At 40.3% G+C, this 15,578-nt stretch overlaps 2 protein-coding genes across 2 annotated transcripts in view; one reads left to right on the top strand and one right to left on the bottom strand.

Annotated features, from left to right (window-relative positions):
• The window catches only part of sh3gl1b (SH3-domain GRB2-like 1b), a 14,288-nt gene extending 7,952 nt beyond the window's left edge, over positions 1–6,336 (top strand). Inside the window, exons 5-7 of the mRNA XM_010768364.1 lie at positions 1,377–1,522; positions 1,661–1,794; positions 3,681–6,336. Coding sequence (XP_010766666.1) covers positions 1,377–1,522; positions 1,661–1,794; positions 3,681–3,874 — 474 coding nt within the window. The 3' untranslated portion in view covers positions 3,875–6,336. The remainder of the gene's footprint in view (positions 1–1,376; positions 1,523–1,660; positions 1,795–3,680) is intronic.
• Positions 6,337–7,658: 1,322 nt separating this feature from the next.
• Positions 7,659–14,335, bottom strand: mpnd (MPN domain containing). Its single transcript, XM_010768360.1, has 13 exons — positions 14,175–14,335; positions 13,447–13,649; positions 12,450–12,671; positions 12,028–12,127; positions 11,862–11,940; positions 11,688–11,784; positions 11,172–11,244; positions 11,002–11,078; positions 10,114–10,282; positions 9,488–9,558; positions 9,258–9,347; positions 9,066–9,158; positions 7,659–8,525 (listed from the first exon to the last, which is right to left on the bottom strand). Exons 1-13 carry the CDS (start codon positions 14,176–14,178, stop codon positions 8,439–8,441), a joined length of 1,365 nt encoding a protein of 454 aa, XP_010766662.1. The 5' UTR covers positions 14,179–14,335; the 3' UTR covers positions 7,659–8,438.
• Positions 14,336–15,578: the final 1,243 nt, after the last annotated feature.

Genomic DNA, 15,578 nt, shown 5'->3' with positions numbered 1-15,578 from the left:
GCAGGTTTTTTCCGGCTGTGTATTTTCAAATTCTAGCGCACTCGAGCTGGTTTCTCCAAAATTACCTACCCCACCTTTTAAAAGGCACAAATACAAATATAAAACCTGAAATGAGCGAAACATTTCCTCTTTAAAGTAAATACAGAATCAGTGAACTTTGACCTTATTGTCTCCCTCACATTCAGTAACCTCATCTGACTCCAGCAGCAGATGCTCCAACTGTTACTACCTGTAGATTAATACGGAGGAGAAGGACCACCCACTGTCAGACCAGGCTTATCTACTATTCTGCCAGAGCTTCTCAAGCACTCTGCTATCAGGTAACATTACAGGTGTGTGTGTGTGTGTGTGTGTGTGTGTGNTTTTTTCAATAAATGGATGTTTTCAAAGTAAATGGATAATCGTGATATCAATTATTTACCCAAATAATCGAGATTAGCTGCTCGATTATGGCAAAAATCATAATCTCGATTATTTGGGTAAATAATTGATATCACGATTATCCATTTACTTTGAAAACATCCATTTATTGAAAAAAAAAATGTTAAAGGTGTGATAGGTCATTTTGGAGAAACCAGCTCGAGTACACAGCCGGAAAATATCTGCCACTTCCTTACAGAGCCCCTCCTCCAACACACACGAACGCTCACATGAACAATGAGGGCACGAGATAATTTTGTGCCCAGATGGAAGGCTGACAGGCAGGTAGGCTATCTAGTTATTTTAGCCGGGCCGGCTAAAATGATTGGTCGTGCTTTTTACAGTACTACGGCTTCCACAGATGACATTTTTTTAATGAATTTTTAACGGCTTCCACATTGACATTTATGGATTTATTGTCAAAGCACTTAAGATATTCATTGCTATCGGGATGTTAAGAGCATTCCATGGAATATAACAAAAAGTGTATTTCGAGACGGTTTCTCAAACGTACCTACCCCACCTTTAACAGTATGTTTTGAACATTTGATTACCCTGAACTTTAAGTATAATTCAACTGAAAAAATAAATAAATGTAAAAAAATAAAATCGTATTATGTTGTTTTCATAATCGTTGCAAGCTAAAATCGTAATTGCGATTTAAAATACGATTTAATTGAGCAGCCCTAGCCTGAATGATACTTTTAAGAAAATATTCTGAAATCAAGGTGTACTAACTGGGGAGATATGGATGAATGTTCCTTAAAGTCGAACATGAGTTAAGATGGATCACATTGAAGTGCTGTACACGGCAGCCTTCATGAAATGTGCTGTTTATCAAAAATTACAGAAGAAAATGGAGCTGTTTATTCACTGGAATGACAAAAACAGTAACCTAAGCAGAGTGACTCTGATTATCTTCTGTATGTGCTGATTTTCTGTGTATGTGCTGATTTTCTGTGTATGTGCTGATTTTGTGTGTATGTGTGTGTGCGCAGATAGAGCAGGTGAGCCAGCTCTCCTCCCTGGTGGAGTCCCAGCTGCAGTACCACAGGCAGGCGGTGCAGGTGCTGGAGGAGCTTTCTGACAAACTCAGAGACAGGTGCAGTAAAGACACAAAGACCAACACAATATGAAATACATCCGAGTGTGCAGCCTTCGAGCTTTTCAAGTCACGGTATCTGGGAACATAGTTTTGTATTTGTTTTGAAATGTAAAATCAACGTATCTTCTTGATTAGGATGAGTGATGCTCAGTCTCGCCCAAGACGTGAATACACACCTAAACCCAAACCTATCTATGATTTCGGAGAAGACAACCATTCAAATGGCGGATTCTCCACTTCAATGGCCCCCCCACCTTCCCGCAATTCAGGTAAGAAACTGCAGATGGACTCTTTTTTTGTGAGGCCCAAAACAAAGATAATGTTTTTACTATGAAAACTTTGAGAGCAGATCATGACAAAACAAAGATCAAAAATAAGCTCTCTTTCTTGGCAATGATTTTATCCTTGAAATGAGTCAAAGCCACACAAAAAGGCAGAACAACAACACGTGTAGAAAAAGTGCTGATTACCAGAGTTCCAACGGCAATAAAACCTCCAGCTGTTTCTACACAAACTCAGCAAAAGTAGCGTGCCTGCGACGAACACTCTCCTAAGAATTCTAACAGAAGCTTCACTGGAAAAAACTCAGCATTGCTCGAGACCTGCAACCAATCAGCGCCACTGAGCACAAATATGTTAATCACATTTCTCCTGTTGTGTTGTCGAGTCAAGGCTGAATTCTTGACTCTCAAATGCATTTTTCATGAGAAACTTGACGTCTGTTGGGGGTGAGTGTGTGAGTGTGTGTCCTGCCTTGTCATTTGGCCTTTCTCCAACTGACCTTGTTCCTCTTTCCTGTGATATCATCAGAGCCTTCTTTTCACTCGGCCGCATTGTCCTTTCGGAAACTCAGACAGTGTGAGTCACAAAGTGTGGGACGACCGTTTTTTGTTTCACAATTCTGGTGAAACGGTCTAGTGTGTTTGTTCAGCTTCTGGTGTGAAATGTAGGAAGTAGGATACAAGTTGCTTCTCACAGGTTCAACACATAATTGGTGGTTTGTGGTGCACGTTTACTTTAACTGCATGAAAGAGGTTTTGTATGCTATTCACATCCTGTTCTTCAGATACTGCAGCCTGACTTACTAAAAGCATTCACACATTCTTAACCACTGACTCCGTCCAAAATTACTTTAAACATGCAGCCCTTTAACAAATCCTAGTTCATTCAAACAATTCCAAACGACCCTTTTCTTCCCCTAATTTCTGGCTATGAGATCAGTATCAAGATAAACTGTTGTGTTTATATTCAGAGCAAACACATTCCCCCTCACAAGCACTCATGTAAATGGGGGGTCATATTTGTTTCTAGCTAATAAGCAGCTAGTCTGTTTATCAGACTGCTTGTCAGACTTCTTAAATAGACAACTCTGCAGTTATTGGGCTTCTTATATGACCTACTTTTCGAGAAATGTTTGGAATTATCTCAAGTTGCTTCGGAGTTGGTTCTCTTCACTCGTATTTACATTTGTTTTTCCTGTCCCTGTAAACTGATACAGTATGGGGTAAACACAGAGAAAGAGCTTTCCCCGCCTCTAGCCGGCACTGCAGTCTGGGGTGAACTGGATACAATGAGAAAATTGTTTGGAGACAAAAAAAGCTGTGTGTGACTCTTCTGGTGAGGTCACAGTGAAAGGGATGGATTGAGGAAACGACAGGCAGTAAAATACAGAAACGTGGAGGCTGCGGCTCAGTGGTTATTGTGCTGGACTACGAATCAGGGGATAGCAAGTTCGAGTCCCACTGCAGTCAGCATGTCGTTGTGTCCCTGAGACACTTCATCCCAAATGGCTCCTGTGGGGATTGTCCACAGTACTGAATGTATGTAAGCCGCTTTGGCGTCTAACAAGTGACATGTAATGTGGAGTCAGAGGAAGTTTTGGTTTTAACTTTGTGCATTGCTTTGAAGTTGAAGTTGTTTTTGAATGCACGAAAACCTATATAACACACCCAGTAAGCATAACATGGCCCCTTTAACGTGAGCAATGTGACAACCTTTTCCCTGAAAACGTCTCTGCTGCGGCTTAGAGCTGGGCAATATTAGGAAAATCAAATATTATATATTCGACTAAATAATTTGATATTCTGTATTTTTATTTTAGGAGTTTTTCTCATTTGACCCTCATTTTGTAATTTCTCCACCCTGGTTTCCTCAGCCCCCGAGCAGCCGAGCTGTAAGGCGCTGTACGACTTTGATCCAGAGAACGAGGGAGAGCTGGGGTTCCGAGAGGGCGATATCATCACCCTGACCAATCAGATCGACGAGAACTGGTACGAGGGCATGCTGAACAACCAGTCGGGATTCTTCCCTCTCAACTACGTCGACGTCCTCGTCCCGTTGCCACACTAATCTGACGCGAGATAAGGAGGAGACTGATGAAGAGGAGGAGGTCAGAGCAAGTCGAGAGGAAGGAAAGCGAATCCAAGGGACGGTCCGCAGAATATTTCATTTTCACCTTCAGCTCCAACGTCGCCATCGCAGACGAGCACTTTTTTTGTCATCTGGAGTCCTGGAGAGTCACAATTCAAAGCCCAGACCAGGATTAAAAACCTGTTCCACACAAAGGTGAACGGTTCTGAGACGGACACAAAATGTCACCACGCATTTCCTGGCAGTCAGAAACATTTCCTGAGGACTAACTGATGACGCATTTCTAAGAATTATTTGTCTTTTTACCACAAATTAGTGATATCATAACTGACTGTATAAAATCAGGTGATAATGACGAGGTGATGCATTCACAGCATCCTTTTTTTACGTGCCTGCAGTCTGTTTCAAAACTCAGGTTAGTAAACCAACCTATAGGCCGCTTTCAGACTGCCTCACAGTACATACCAGTTGTTTTCTGACTGAATGTTATCCTCATTTCAATAACGAAATGTCTTGATGCCACCTGCTGGTGAGATGAAGTATTACTTTTACCTAAACTAAAATGAAACCACACACAGCTAGATTTTGTGTTTATCTAGCAGAAACATTTCATTTGTTTATGAGAAACAAGAAGAAATTGCTCTCAGATTTGTGATTTGACAACTATCAGGATTGGGCCTATTTGTTAAGCCCTTTTTTAAAGATCAAAGTCAAAGCTATTTCCTGATAATAGCTTCAGAGGACAAGAGGCCTGAAAGAGTGGTGTCCTTATTTTATTTCAGTATTTTGTTTCTGTAGTATCAACTTACTACAATAGATTTCAAAGTAGACCTGCTTACTGAATATGTGAGAACATGTTGTAATTGCACCTTGGTCCTAAAATGAGATTGATATGTGTGTGACAGACTTACTCCAGCATTACACACCGACCCAAAGTTTAAATGCAGACGTTGCACCTTTTTGTCACTCGAGGCAGGCGTGTGTTCGTCGTCTAGAGATGCAGAATGATTATTTGTTTTCGTGGTTGTCTGCTAGTCTGTTCGATAGAAGAGACGGAGCCAAAAAGTCTTTATAAAATGCAATAGAAACATATCGCGCCCGTTTGCTAAAAAGTATTCTGTAACATAGCCATATATTCTTTTAGTTTTGGACCTGTTTGTCTCCGCATGTTCAGTCTTTTTTTCTTATATTGGTCTGTTGATCCGTTTTATGCGCCTGAATATCGATGACACTGCTGGTCAGTCTCTCTTATTCATCACTTAGTATCCCACTATTCCCTGTCTTTGTCTTTGATAATGTGAAACTCATCTGTACTTCGTTACTTACTCTGACCGTGTGATCCTGGTGATGGACAATGGCTCAAATTAGATGTATTTGTCAGTGCGTTGGGCTGATGTACAGAAGACGTTTCTGTTTAGTTAACCTATGTGGACAAGGCTGGTTTCTTGTTATGGATTTAACCACACCTGCAGAATCTAATCCCACACACACTGTACATTATGAGGGAACGACCTGGAGTGAAAGGGAAAACATCAAGGGAAAAATTATTGTCAATTTTGACTATATTTGGAGAACGTTTGTTACTAAACATGAATCAAAACGCGTATCGTTGGTCAAGCTGATAATGACCAAAAAAAGGTTTCAAATTGTGAATGACAAATGAGTGCTCCTCACCGTTTGTGTCCCTCCTTCTAATCTGTTTGTCCATCACTCCGCGCAGCCAAACACTTCCCCCACTCCTCGGTTTGGTCCTTGTCTAATATGTTTACATCTCTGTGCTTACTACATTTCAAAGCTTGTATCAAGTTCAGGGTAAAGTGTACGAGGTGCTGTCTGGGTCTCACTGTTATCACAAAGTCCTTGATAGCTTTGTTTTAGTGCCTTTTGGAAAAGAAAGGAGGGGAAAGTACCACAACTAATCCAGCAACCAAAACCTAACCTAGCTCCTAAAGAACAAGGACAAGATTTCTTTTTCTACTTTTTACTTCTAGCCGTTGGCACTTTCCTGTGTAAAGATGAAATGCATGTGTGCTCATTTCTGCACATTTGTAACACTACAGGCAGTTTCCTGGACACGTGTTGTTTGGACTAATGTGAGGTCTATCAGCAGACCACCAGCGGAAACTGCTTTTTTTTATTGTAGATTTGAATCCATGTTTGGATAAAATGTCCCTCTGATTCTTTTTTTTAAGGGCTATGCATTTGTTTAAACAGTCTTAAATGCTCTTTTGAACAGTGTTAAATCATTCTGGCTCTCTATAGTATTATTTTTTATATACAAGCCCTTAAAAAAAAAACATTTAAATTAATCTTTGCATGTAGTCCTGTATTACAGCTTGTAAATGTATGTCTTTAGATTTAAAGATGGGGTAGGTCATTTTGGAGAAACCAGCTTTTGAAAATACACAGCCGGAAGAAATCTGCCTCTTCCTTACAGAGCCCCTCCTCCAACACACACGAACAACGCGCACATGACCAATGAGGGCACGAGATAAGTTTGTGCACAGATGGAAGGCTGACAGGCAGGTAGGCCATCCAGTTATTTTAGCCGGCTACTCAGATGACATTTTTTTATGTATTTATTGTCAAAGCATTTAATATATTCATTGCTATCGGGATGTTAAGAGCATTCCATGGAATATAACAAAAAGTGTATCTCGAGCCGGTTTCTCAAACGTACCTACCCCACCTTTAAGTTGCCTTTTCCCTGTCGGTATGAGTACAGAATTTAACAGCAATATTGTCTTTTATTATCAAAGTATTTGTACGTGCTTCTTTCTTGTCCTGCCCCAACCCTTCTTACAATAAATAAAAAATAAAAATGTATTTATTGTTGCATATCAATCGGGAGGTTTTGACACCATTATGGCTGGCTGTGAATTAGTATTTTATACATATATTCACTAGGAGGTTTGAAATGATTTTCTGTTATTGGATGCTGGATTGGTCAAATGTTGATGCCCAAACTTTAATTAAAAAAACTAAAGAAAAAACTGAAGATTTCTCATATAACAGCTGGCATAGTTTAAAGAGGCCTGCAAAATACACTTGATGTCTTTTCTACATAAACATGTGTCCCCGGTGTGTCAGGGAACTCACGCAGCGTCAGAAAATAAAACCCTCTCTCTTTTCCTCCGTACCCAAATCTCTAAAAAAGGGGCTACAACGGAGCTGATCCAGATTTGCGTCCGATATGACGTAATCTCGGAAATGTAGGCTGGCTTTACACCCACGGCCCTATCAGAAACGTTGCTATCAGAAACAATGCCCGACTGTTTTGGACGTAATATGGTCGGTGCATGTTTACATTAGCATCGCTAACACTCAGAGCTAACCTGTACTGGAGAGCATGTGTGTGAAGAAGCAGGAACTCACCTTGTGGTATAACCGGCAAGAGAGAAAGCCTTTGCGCTCCATACTGTTTCAGAAATAATCCATGATATGGCGTTTCATCACCGCAGTATCTGCCGGTAGAATCTCCCGCATGAGCNCCCCCCCTTTTTATTTTTTATTTAAAGCATTATACCCCAAGTCAGCACTTTTGAAACAGGAAGTCAAATAGAGGGATATGAGGCATGGCTAGAATGGGTGATCTGTGGTATTTTGAGCAAAACACTTCATAGACATGTTTTTTATATATTTGTAATATATATCTGAGAACTATGCTATTGCCTACAAATAGCATGATAGGTGACCTTTAAGACTCTTGGTTTTTAAGAATACAGTAATTGAATAACAAGCAGTCGTGTTTAAATAGTTCCAGTGTGTATATTTTAATGCTTTGTGGATCATCAGCCGGCTTAAGGCAGTGCTCTGTCTTCATACATGTACATCACACAATCCACAGTTAGTAATAAATACAGTACAGGTAGAAGAGGAAGCAAATATCTGTCCTAACCCACAGGACTCATCTGTCACACAACCTGACAGGGAGACAATAGAGGGGCACACACACACACACACACACACACACACACACACACACACCTCATACATCATAAAAAAAACAATTTGCCTTGGCACAATGGAATTACTTGCACCACCATCCAATGTAACTCAAGGAATAAAACATTGACGTTGCTGAGTACAGTTCAGGTCCAACCAACACACACTTGCATTCTTTGCTAAGGTAGTATATTTGCACTGCTCATTTATACTTTTTCCCAATCACTGCTCCCTTGATTTAGTCTAAAGGCAATTACAACACATTAAACGTTTCCATATCTGCTCATACCACCGGATACTGGCACAGACAGGCACATAGGTCCATGTGGAAACAGGAAGTAGCCAGGCAGGCTGGTTTCTAGCCCACAAAATGCTAATATTTAGTATCCTTCTGTAAAATGTTCTCTGATCCGGTGCTGCTTAGGTTATCATGTACATTTCTCTTTACAGTAACTCTTCAAAATTAAGTATCACTCAAGCATGAGAGGATTCAAGGCATCTATATGTTTTTCAAGCAGGTTTTTACAGCCTGCAGTCCCGGCCGCTCTGCGCAAAAGTTATTTTCTGAAATGGATGGACTTGAGATGGCGAGCGGCCCTCAGTGAATGCTGCTCAGCTGACTGTAGACGTGCTCTAAGATCTGAGAATAGGCCTGGTCTTTGGGGGCGTGGCAACTCAGAGAGCCCTGAGGAAGGAGAGAGAACGATGAGATGCCACAAAGCACATTACTCAATTATTCTCCTTCATTACTATTTTGACATGCTTCTTTTAATAATGATGTGAGGCTGTCATTAATGAAAAAAAGAACAGCATGGTGATCAGGAAATTGTTCTATTTTTCATTAACGACAGCTCCCTGCACATTTTCCCGCTCAAAATTACACGGCTACCTAATAAATTAAACAACGACTTTATTCACAATATTGATTTAAATAGATTTGACATGTACTTGTCCGTGATAAAGTATAATACTTCAATACTGGGATAAGGGCAATTCTGCATAGTGAGTTATTTTACTTTTTAGTACATTTTGCTGATAATACCTCGTATACTAAGAACAATCTTAAATTCAGCACTTTTAATTGTAATGTATTATTTAAGTAAAGGATCGGAGGTTCTTCCACAAATGGATGAGACACAGTGCATGAAGCCCTGAAAGAGGACCAGGATCCTAAAGAAAAACGATCCATGTAAAATGTATTTGTGTGATTTCAGGTCTTCTATACCTTGATTTTGTCCATCATGGTGGTATCCGGACACCAGTACTGGTTAAAGTGGACGATGTCAGGAGCTGACCTGTAGTAATCAACCAGCAGCATCTATGGAGGAAACAAAAGCACCCTTTAAAGTGATTTGTAACAAAGCATCACACACATTTTTAATTGTTTTTCATAGGACTGAGGCTGTAGTCTGTGTACCATCTCATTCAGGACGTCACTGGTGAGGAAGTTGTCCTGAACGTAGGTCACCTCTACGGCCACCGGGATGCCGTAGTCATTGGGCCGTTGCTGCAGAAGGGCAGATTCAACATGAGTTTAGCAGAAACGTGAGCGAAAGTGTCTAAACTAACAGTAAAAGAAAAGTTCAACTGAATATCAAACATGAATAATGACTTAGGTGAGTGTTTCAGTGATGCATGTGTCCTCACCTCAGGTGGTGGGACCACCCAGAACGGGGTTATCGTGGATGCTACACCTTGATTGCCGTGATAATACGGTCCTGAAAGAGTAAAAAGTTTAAGGGTTTAAACATTTATTATGGTAATTATGATAATGCCATTTGTTTACTTCTGTACCATAGTGACGTCACTATGTAACACTTCTTTTGGTAGTGCTCCAAGGTTTACATTTTTACAACCTTAACATTGTACGTGATAGGAAAAGGGGCGGGACAACTCTACCCGTTTGACCAATCACAACAGAGCCGACCAGCTATTATCTAATTATTTTCAGGAGTGTTTCCAAATGTTAATCACTTATTACATCAGCTGGTAAACTGCTGTTATACACTCTAAGGACACTTTATTCCTCATTCAAGTGCAATGGTTGTATTTTGTATGTAGTGCAACTCTCAGGTCACTATTTCATACATATTTTGTCGATAGATCCTATACATCTCTGGATTTGTATATACGATTTAATACAATGAAGTTCACTGGCATGGGGTCAATAGAGTGTCTGTTCGACAGCTCCCTGCAGAAGAGGTATTCACATATGGAAAATCCCTAATCTATCACATCGACATATCGCCCCACAATGTTTATAAAGGCAGTACCGCAGATGATGCCCAGGCAGGGCTGGAAGCCGTTGTTGGACCCCTGCAGCCTCAGCTGGTGGTCCATCTGCGAGTCGATGTCCTGCAGCGAGGGCAGGGCCGGACCCCGGGGGTGACTGTGGTACCAGCCCACCAACGAGAGCCCGCGCATGAACAGGTTCTGACAGATCTGGAGAGGAGGCGTCCACACAACAGACACTGATCAGAAACAAGGCTTTAATGTGAGTAGAAGTAGTTTAGTATAGACTGAATCAGATCCCGAAAAAAGCTCAGCAATAATAAGATGGACAATTCTAATTATAAAAACGCTAAATTGTCGTTTGCAGCTACATTTAGTTTGGGCTCTTACAGTTATCCACTCTGTGAATACAGTGCACTAAATTGGGGAAGGGGAAGGACTCTATTTAGAGATGTATAACTCACTAAAGCTTTTATAAAGTATGATAGAAAAAAAAGAAGCAACATGTTTTCTGATTGGTTTAAATTCTTGAAATCTGGTATAGACATATCAGTTTTTTTTATGAAAGTGCTACTTCCTTTAACTACAACTTTTTTTATCGTGCACATGTGTGTGTGGAGTGTGAGCATGTGTGCCTGTCTGGTATGTTTTGTTTACCATTTCCTTTACATATCTCGTTTTTGTTGCTTAGTTTATATTCCATGAGTGTTAACAGAACCAAACATTACACTCTATTTAGGATCAAAAACAGAAACCTTTTATGGGTGGACAGAGCCAGCACCACGGTCAGTGTTAAGTAAATAATAGAGTCAGTTCATTAGTTCTTAGCTTTCAGAAAGGCTCGCTGCTGACCTGTCCTGCAGCACAGGGTGTTTTAGGTTATAAGAATGCTGATGGTGCAGAATACTGATGGACTGTCCATGCGTTACCTCCTCCTCTACAGCAGAAGCAGACTCTCTGTCTGCCAGCCGGGTCCGACAGGGGAAAGCTCTTAGGACTGTCAGCACTGAAATACACCGACCACAGAGAGAGAAAACGCTGGGGTTAGAGACAACTTCTTTAAGTATATTTCTTCCAATGACTTTTAAATCTTACTCACGTTGTGTATTTGTATCCCATCGTCCTCCGAGGTATCCCACCACCTCGCTGGTGGTCAGGTGACAGTGAAAGTCCTGAAGAGGATAGAAAGAAAAGTAAGTTGATATTTTTACAATCCTTTCAATAACCTTTAATTCATTTGAATATGTTTTATTCACACTGTATGTAATTGCATTGATATTTTAAAAGGGCCCTTAAAAAAAGGGAACTTTGTGATTTTAACGTTTGCATTCTATTAACATGCACAGAAACCTGTATAACACAGAAGAGAGAACTAATAATAATAATAATAATAATAGTGCCCCTTTAATTTAAAGAATTGCATACTTGCATAATGTTTATAGTATCCCATGTTTATATTTTGTTAGTACTAGGTTAGTCTATTATAGTGTATACTAACTTATTCTGTATATTTTATCTTTTTAGGTAATTATCTTTCTACTGTTGATCAATTAAGTAAATCTAATCTAACTGTGTGCATTAATGAAATACACTGTTTTCTATGGTTGTGACTCACCATTAGCAGCAGAACATTACTGGACACGGCTACATTGAAAGGCTGGAATCTGTTGATGGCAGAGAAGGCCGACAGCTCCACGAGTGTGTGTGAATCTCTGAGGATAAAAGTTACAGTCCATCACACTTAGAGTCACACAAAAATACATTAATATTTCAGAATAAAAGTCAGTACCTGGCAGCGTCTCTGGTGCCCAAGGTGCAATATCTGACAGGAATCCTCTCTCGGTCGGTTCTCCGAGAAACCATCAGGTCTGTAGCAGGGAAGATAAATATTTGTTTTCCAGTTTGTTGAAAATACAGAGCGCTGTGAAACTAGTTTTAAAAGAAGGGAATCGTACCGTTTAATCCAGGTTTGTTGTTCTTGTTCTTCTCATCTGCCTGCAAAGCTGTCTTCCCTTCCTCTTCATCCTCGTCATCGTCCTCCTCACTCACAAGGCTCTGAAATCACACAAAATGAACACAATTTGTGCCATATGATAATTTAAATACAGTGATAATATATATATATATATTGATTACAATGGGAAACACTAACTGTTACTGTACTGTTCCTGTAGATTGGTTTGAACTTGTTACAAGAAAAGGAAAGCATTGTAGAAAGACATGACTAGGGATACACTATGAAATTGGCACGTCAAGGGTATTGACAGATTTAAATTAATATTAGCATTGGCAAGAAATGTCAATATAACTTGAATCTGCAAACTTTTACTGTCTATATTGAAGGAAAATAAAAGGTTAAATGACTAAATGTCCTCACCATGTCTGCGCTGGGCTGGTACTTGTGCAGCCAGGTGGTTTTGTACTGGACCAGCTTCTGGCCCCGGTAGCGGACGGACGCCCAGCCGCAGCCCGACTTCTTGGCCGGGTTCACCAGACGTTTGCAGTGTGTGGCCCAGGCGCTGGGGGAGTTAAAAATCTGGCCCGTCTCCACCCATCTGATTTTCCCATCATTCAACAGGTCTCCTACAAAGTTCTTACCCTGAAGGAAGCGGAGAAGAGAGACCGTTTAAAACTAAAAGAAAGGCATGTATGTGGGTTTGCTCCTGTAAAGCCTCTGCTCAGTGCACTTCAGTCGTGGCTCTGTGAAATGCCAACACTCACATATTATATATTTATATAGTACATATTTCCATGACACACTGCACATCTTTTTATTCCACATAACCACATATTTATATATTATTACAGTATACAGTATATATTTCTATCATACAGTGTTTCATTTTTCTTTCTTTTTTATCTTTTTCTGTTATGTATATATTTATTTCTTATTCCTTCAATTTACTTTCACTTTACTTGGCCATTACATTTAGTAACATTACATTATTTATCTGCCGCTTTTATCCAGAAAAACTAACATACACTTGATACCAAGGACATGTCTACGAGAGCAATTTGGGGTTAAGTATCTTGACCAATGACACTCCGACATGTTGGCTGCAGGGTCGGGGTTCGAACCTCTGACCTTTGGATTTGAAGGTGCCCACTTTCAGCCTGGCACCAGCCACTCCAAATTCATTTCACTTTGTTTTATTATATGCAAAGTATATTGTATGTTGCATTATTAAAGGAGCCTTGGACTTCAGGTGTGGTTAACTACACTGTTGCTTTTATGCACATTACATAAAAGCCTTTGAATCATTACCAGAGAATTATCATCAGGTAGCTTTGGTGCAACTTTAAATGACCTTGCACTTGCACAATTAATGAATAACAATATAGCAAATGAGCCCGGATGTTCTGTGTGTTATTACCAGGTAGTGGATGGCCAGCACGCCGTCCCCCGGCTCCACCAGCCCGTCCTTCAGCAGCACTCTCAGGGTGATGCCTCTCCGGGTCAGCAGGGAGCCCCGGCCCGAGCTGGACCTCAGGTCTGCCTCCTCCCCCCCACTCAGCTCCTCCTCATCCTCCTCTCCTCCGTCCTCCACCACCTGTGGAGAGCTGGGTGGCTCTGAGTCTGAGGACACACAGAAACAAACACACACACATGGATCATAATGTGCCCAAGTTTGCTGGAGTAATATGGGTTTGATGCTCATCTTAAAAATAAAATGCTATTGTTTTTTCATCAAACAGCCTCTTGTGAAAGGTCATTTCACTCAGTTTTTGATATAGCCAAACACCTGGCCACCAGCTAAACATCTGTAAACTGTAACAAAGTTACATCAGAAACAAAGCCAATGCAAATGGCCATTATTTTTGAATTATAATGAATTTATAATGAAAGCTCCACTGTAATGGCAGCCAGTATCATTCATAATTGCAGCATGCTAAAATGATAGCTATCATGGTGAAAGGGTCTAAAGGGGCCACAATAGGCTAAAGATAATCCAAATTGGCATTTATTATTAATTACGGCTAAACTCTGCGGTTGGCCTTTTGTTTCCACCTCCTATTAGGACATGTCTCTTTCTCTCTCTCTCCGCAGGAAGAGGCCTCTTTTAATTTTCCTCAGAATTACAATTACATTCATTATTCTCACCCATATCTCAGAAAGCGTCGGAGAGCGTCTTTTAATCCAACTCGGGGAAACGCTGCTTCTTTTCCGGGCACTTGCAAAGGGTTTGATCTCCGGGCAGATTTCACAGATATAGGCTACACTTCGCCACACTAGCTCCGGCTATTATTCAAAAACATAAAATGAAGGCGTCTGAGGCTCTGCAGTGTAGTTTCCTTGTTGTGTTGCTTTAATGTCAGTTCCCCTCCCCTTTCTTTCTTCCTCTCCCCGTCCTTGTCACTCTCCTGTCGTGCCATGCCGGTCCGTCTGCCATTATTCACACATTCATAAGACTTAAAAACACTACACGCTTATTAATAATGTAAATACAGTCGGTTTTGGTGGTGGGAAATGTCTCAATGGGATTACAATGCAGAACAATAGCAGCGAGGATCGGAGAGATGAAGTGTCGCTCGGTGCTCGTGAGCCATTTGGCATTTAGGGCAGATTAAAAGTACATCCTGGAGATTATAGTGTATTTATATCAAAGAAACGCAACACCTTGTCTGAGGAGGAGGATGGTGGTGTGTGTGGTGTTATTTGACCACATCGGTACTTTACTGTGTTGCACTGTGGGTTTCTTCACTACACCGAGATGAGCCTTCTTTATCTCCGAGAAAGAGACGCATTTACCGGGGAGCAGCCTCCGGAGGGCAGCAAACCTCCAGCAGCGTCTGTGAGGCATTTTGTGGTGTAAAGTAACTAAGTACATTCACTCAAATTACTTAAGTGCAGTTTTGCGAGACTTGTGCTTTACTTGAGTATTTAAATGTTCTGCTACAGTAAATAGTGTACTTTTACTCCACTACATTTATTGTATACCTTTAGTTACTTTGCAGATTTGTAATGATAATGTGAAATATAATCAACACTTAAATCAGTATTTAGTTCCACCTGGAGTAAATTCACAAGCTACCCTGCAGTATACAAAGTCATTCAAACTAGCTGCACCTTTACCAGCTTTGATAACACTTGAATGCATTAATAATTATAATTAAAACATATAATATAATGTAATATAAATGGACCAGTCTGCATTATGAGTCCTTTTACTTTAGGTACTTCAGGTATATTTTGATGCTAATACTTTTGTACTTTTACTTAAGTTACATTTTCATCTAGGACTTTTACTTGTAACAGAGTATTACACTGTGGTATTTCTACTTTTACTTAAGTACAAGAGTACTTCTCCCACCTCTGCATACCAGTGGTGTAATGTAATAAAGTACATTTACTTAACTACTGTACAGTATTTAAGTACAATGTTGTGGTACTACTACTGCTTGATTTCCTTTTTATGCTACTTTATACTGTACTTCTGCTCCACTACATTTTGGAAGCCCAAACTTTTTACTTCTAGACATTTATCTGTCATCTCTAATTACTAGT

Source organism: Notothenia coriiceps, unplaced genomic scaffold (genome assembly GCF_000735185.1).
Source record: "Notothenia coriiceps isolate Sejong01 unplaced genomic scaffold, NC01 NC01_scaffold00005579, whole genome shotgun sequence".
Taxonomy (NCBI): Eukaryota; Metazoa; Chordata; class Actinopteri; order Perciformes; family Nototheniidae; genus Notothenia; species Notothenia coriiceps.
The sequence above is the reverse complement of the archived record's forward strand: the minus strand, read 5'-3'. Positions and strand labels throughout refer to the sequence as shown.

What these genes read in the sequence shown, in the direction of transcription:
- mpnd (XM_010768360.1), bottom strand. An exon ending in CAACAAACCTGGATTAAACG is followed by an intron (nt 11,941 to 12,027) that starts GTACGATTCCCT and finishes TCCCTGCTACAG; the next exon opens with ACCTGATGGTTTCTCGGAGA. An exon ending in GTGACGTCCTGAATGAGATG is followed by an intron (nt 9,159 to 9,257) that starts GTACACAGACTA and finishes TTTCCTCCATAG; the next exon opens with ATGCTGCTGGTTGATTACTA.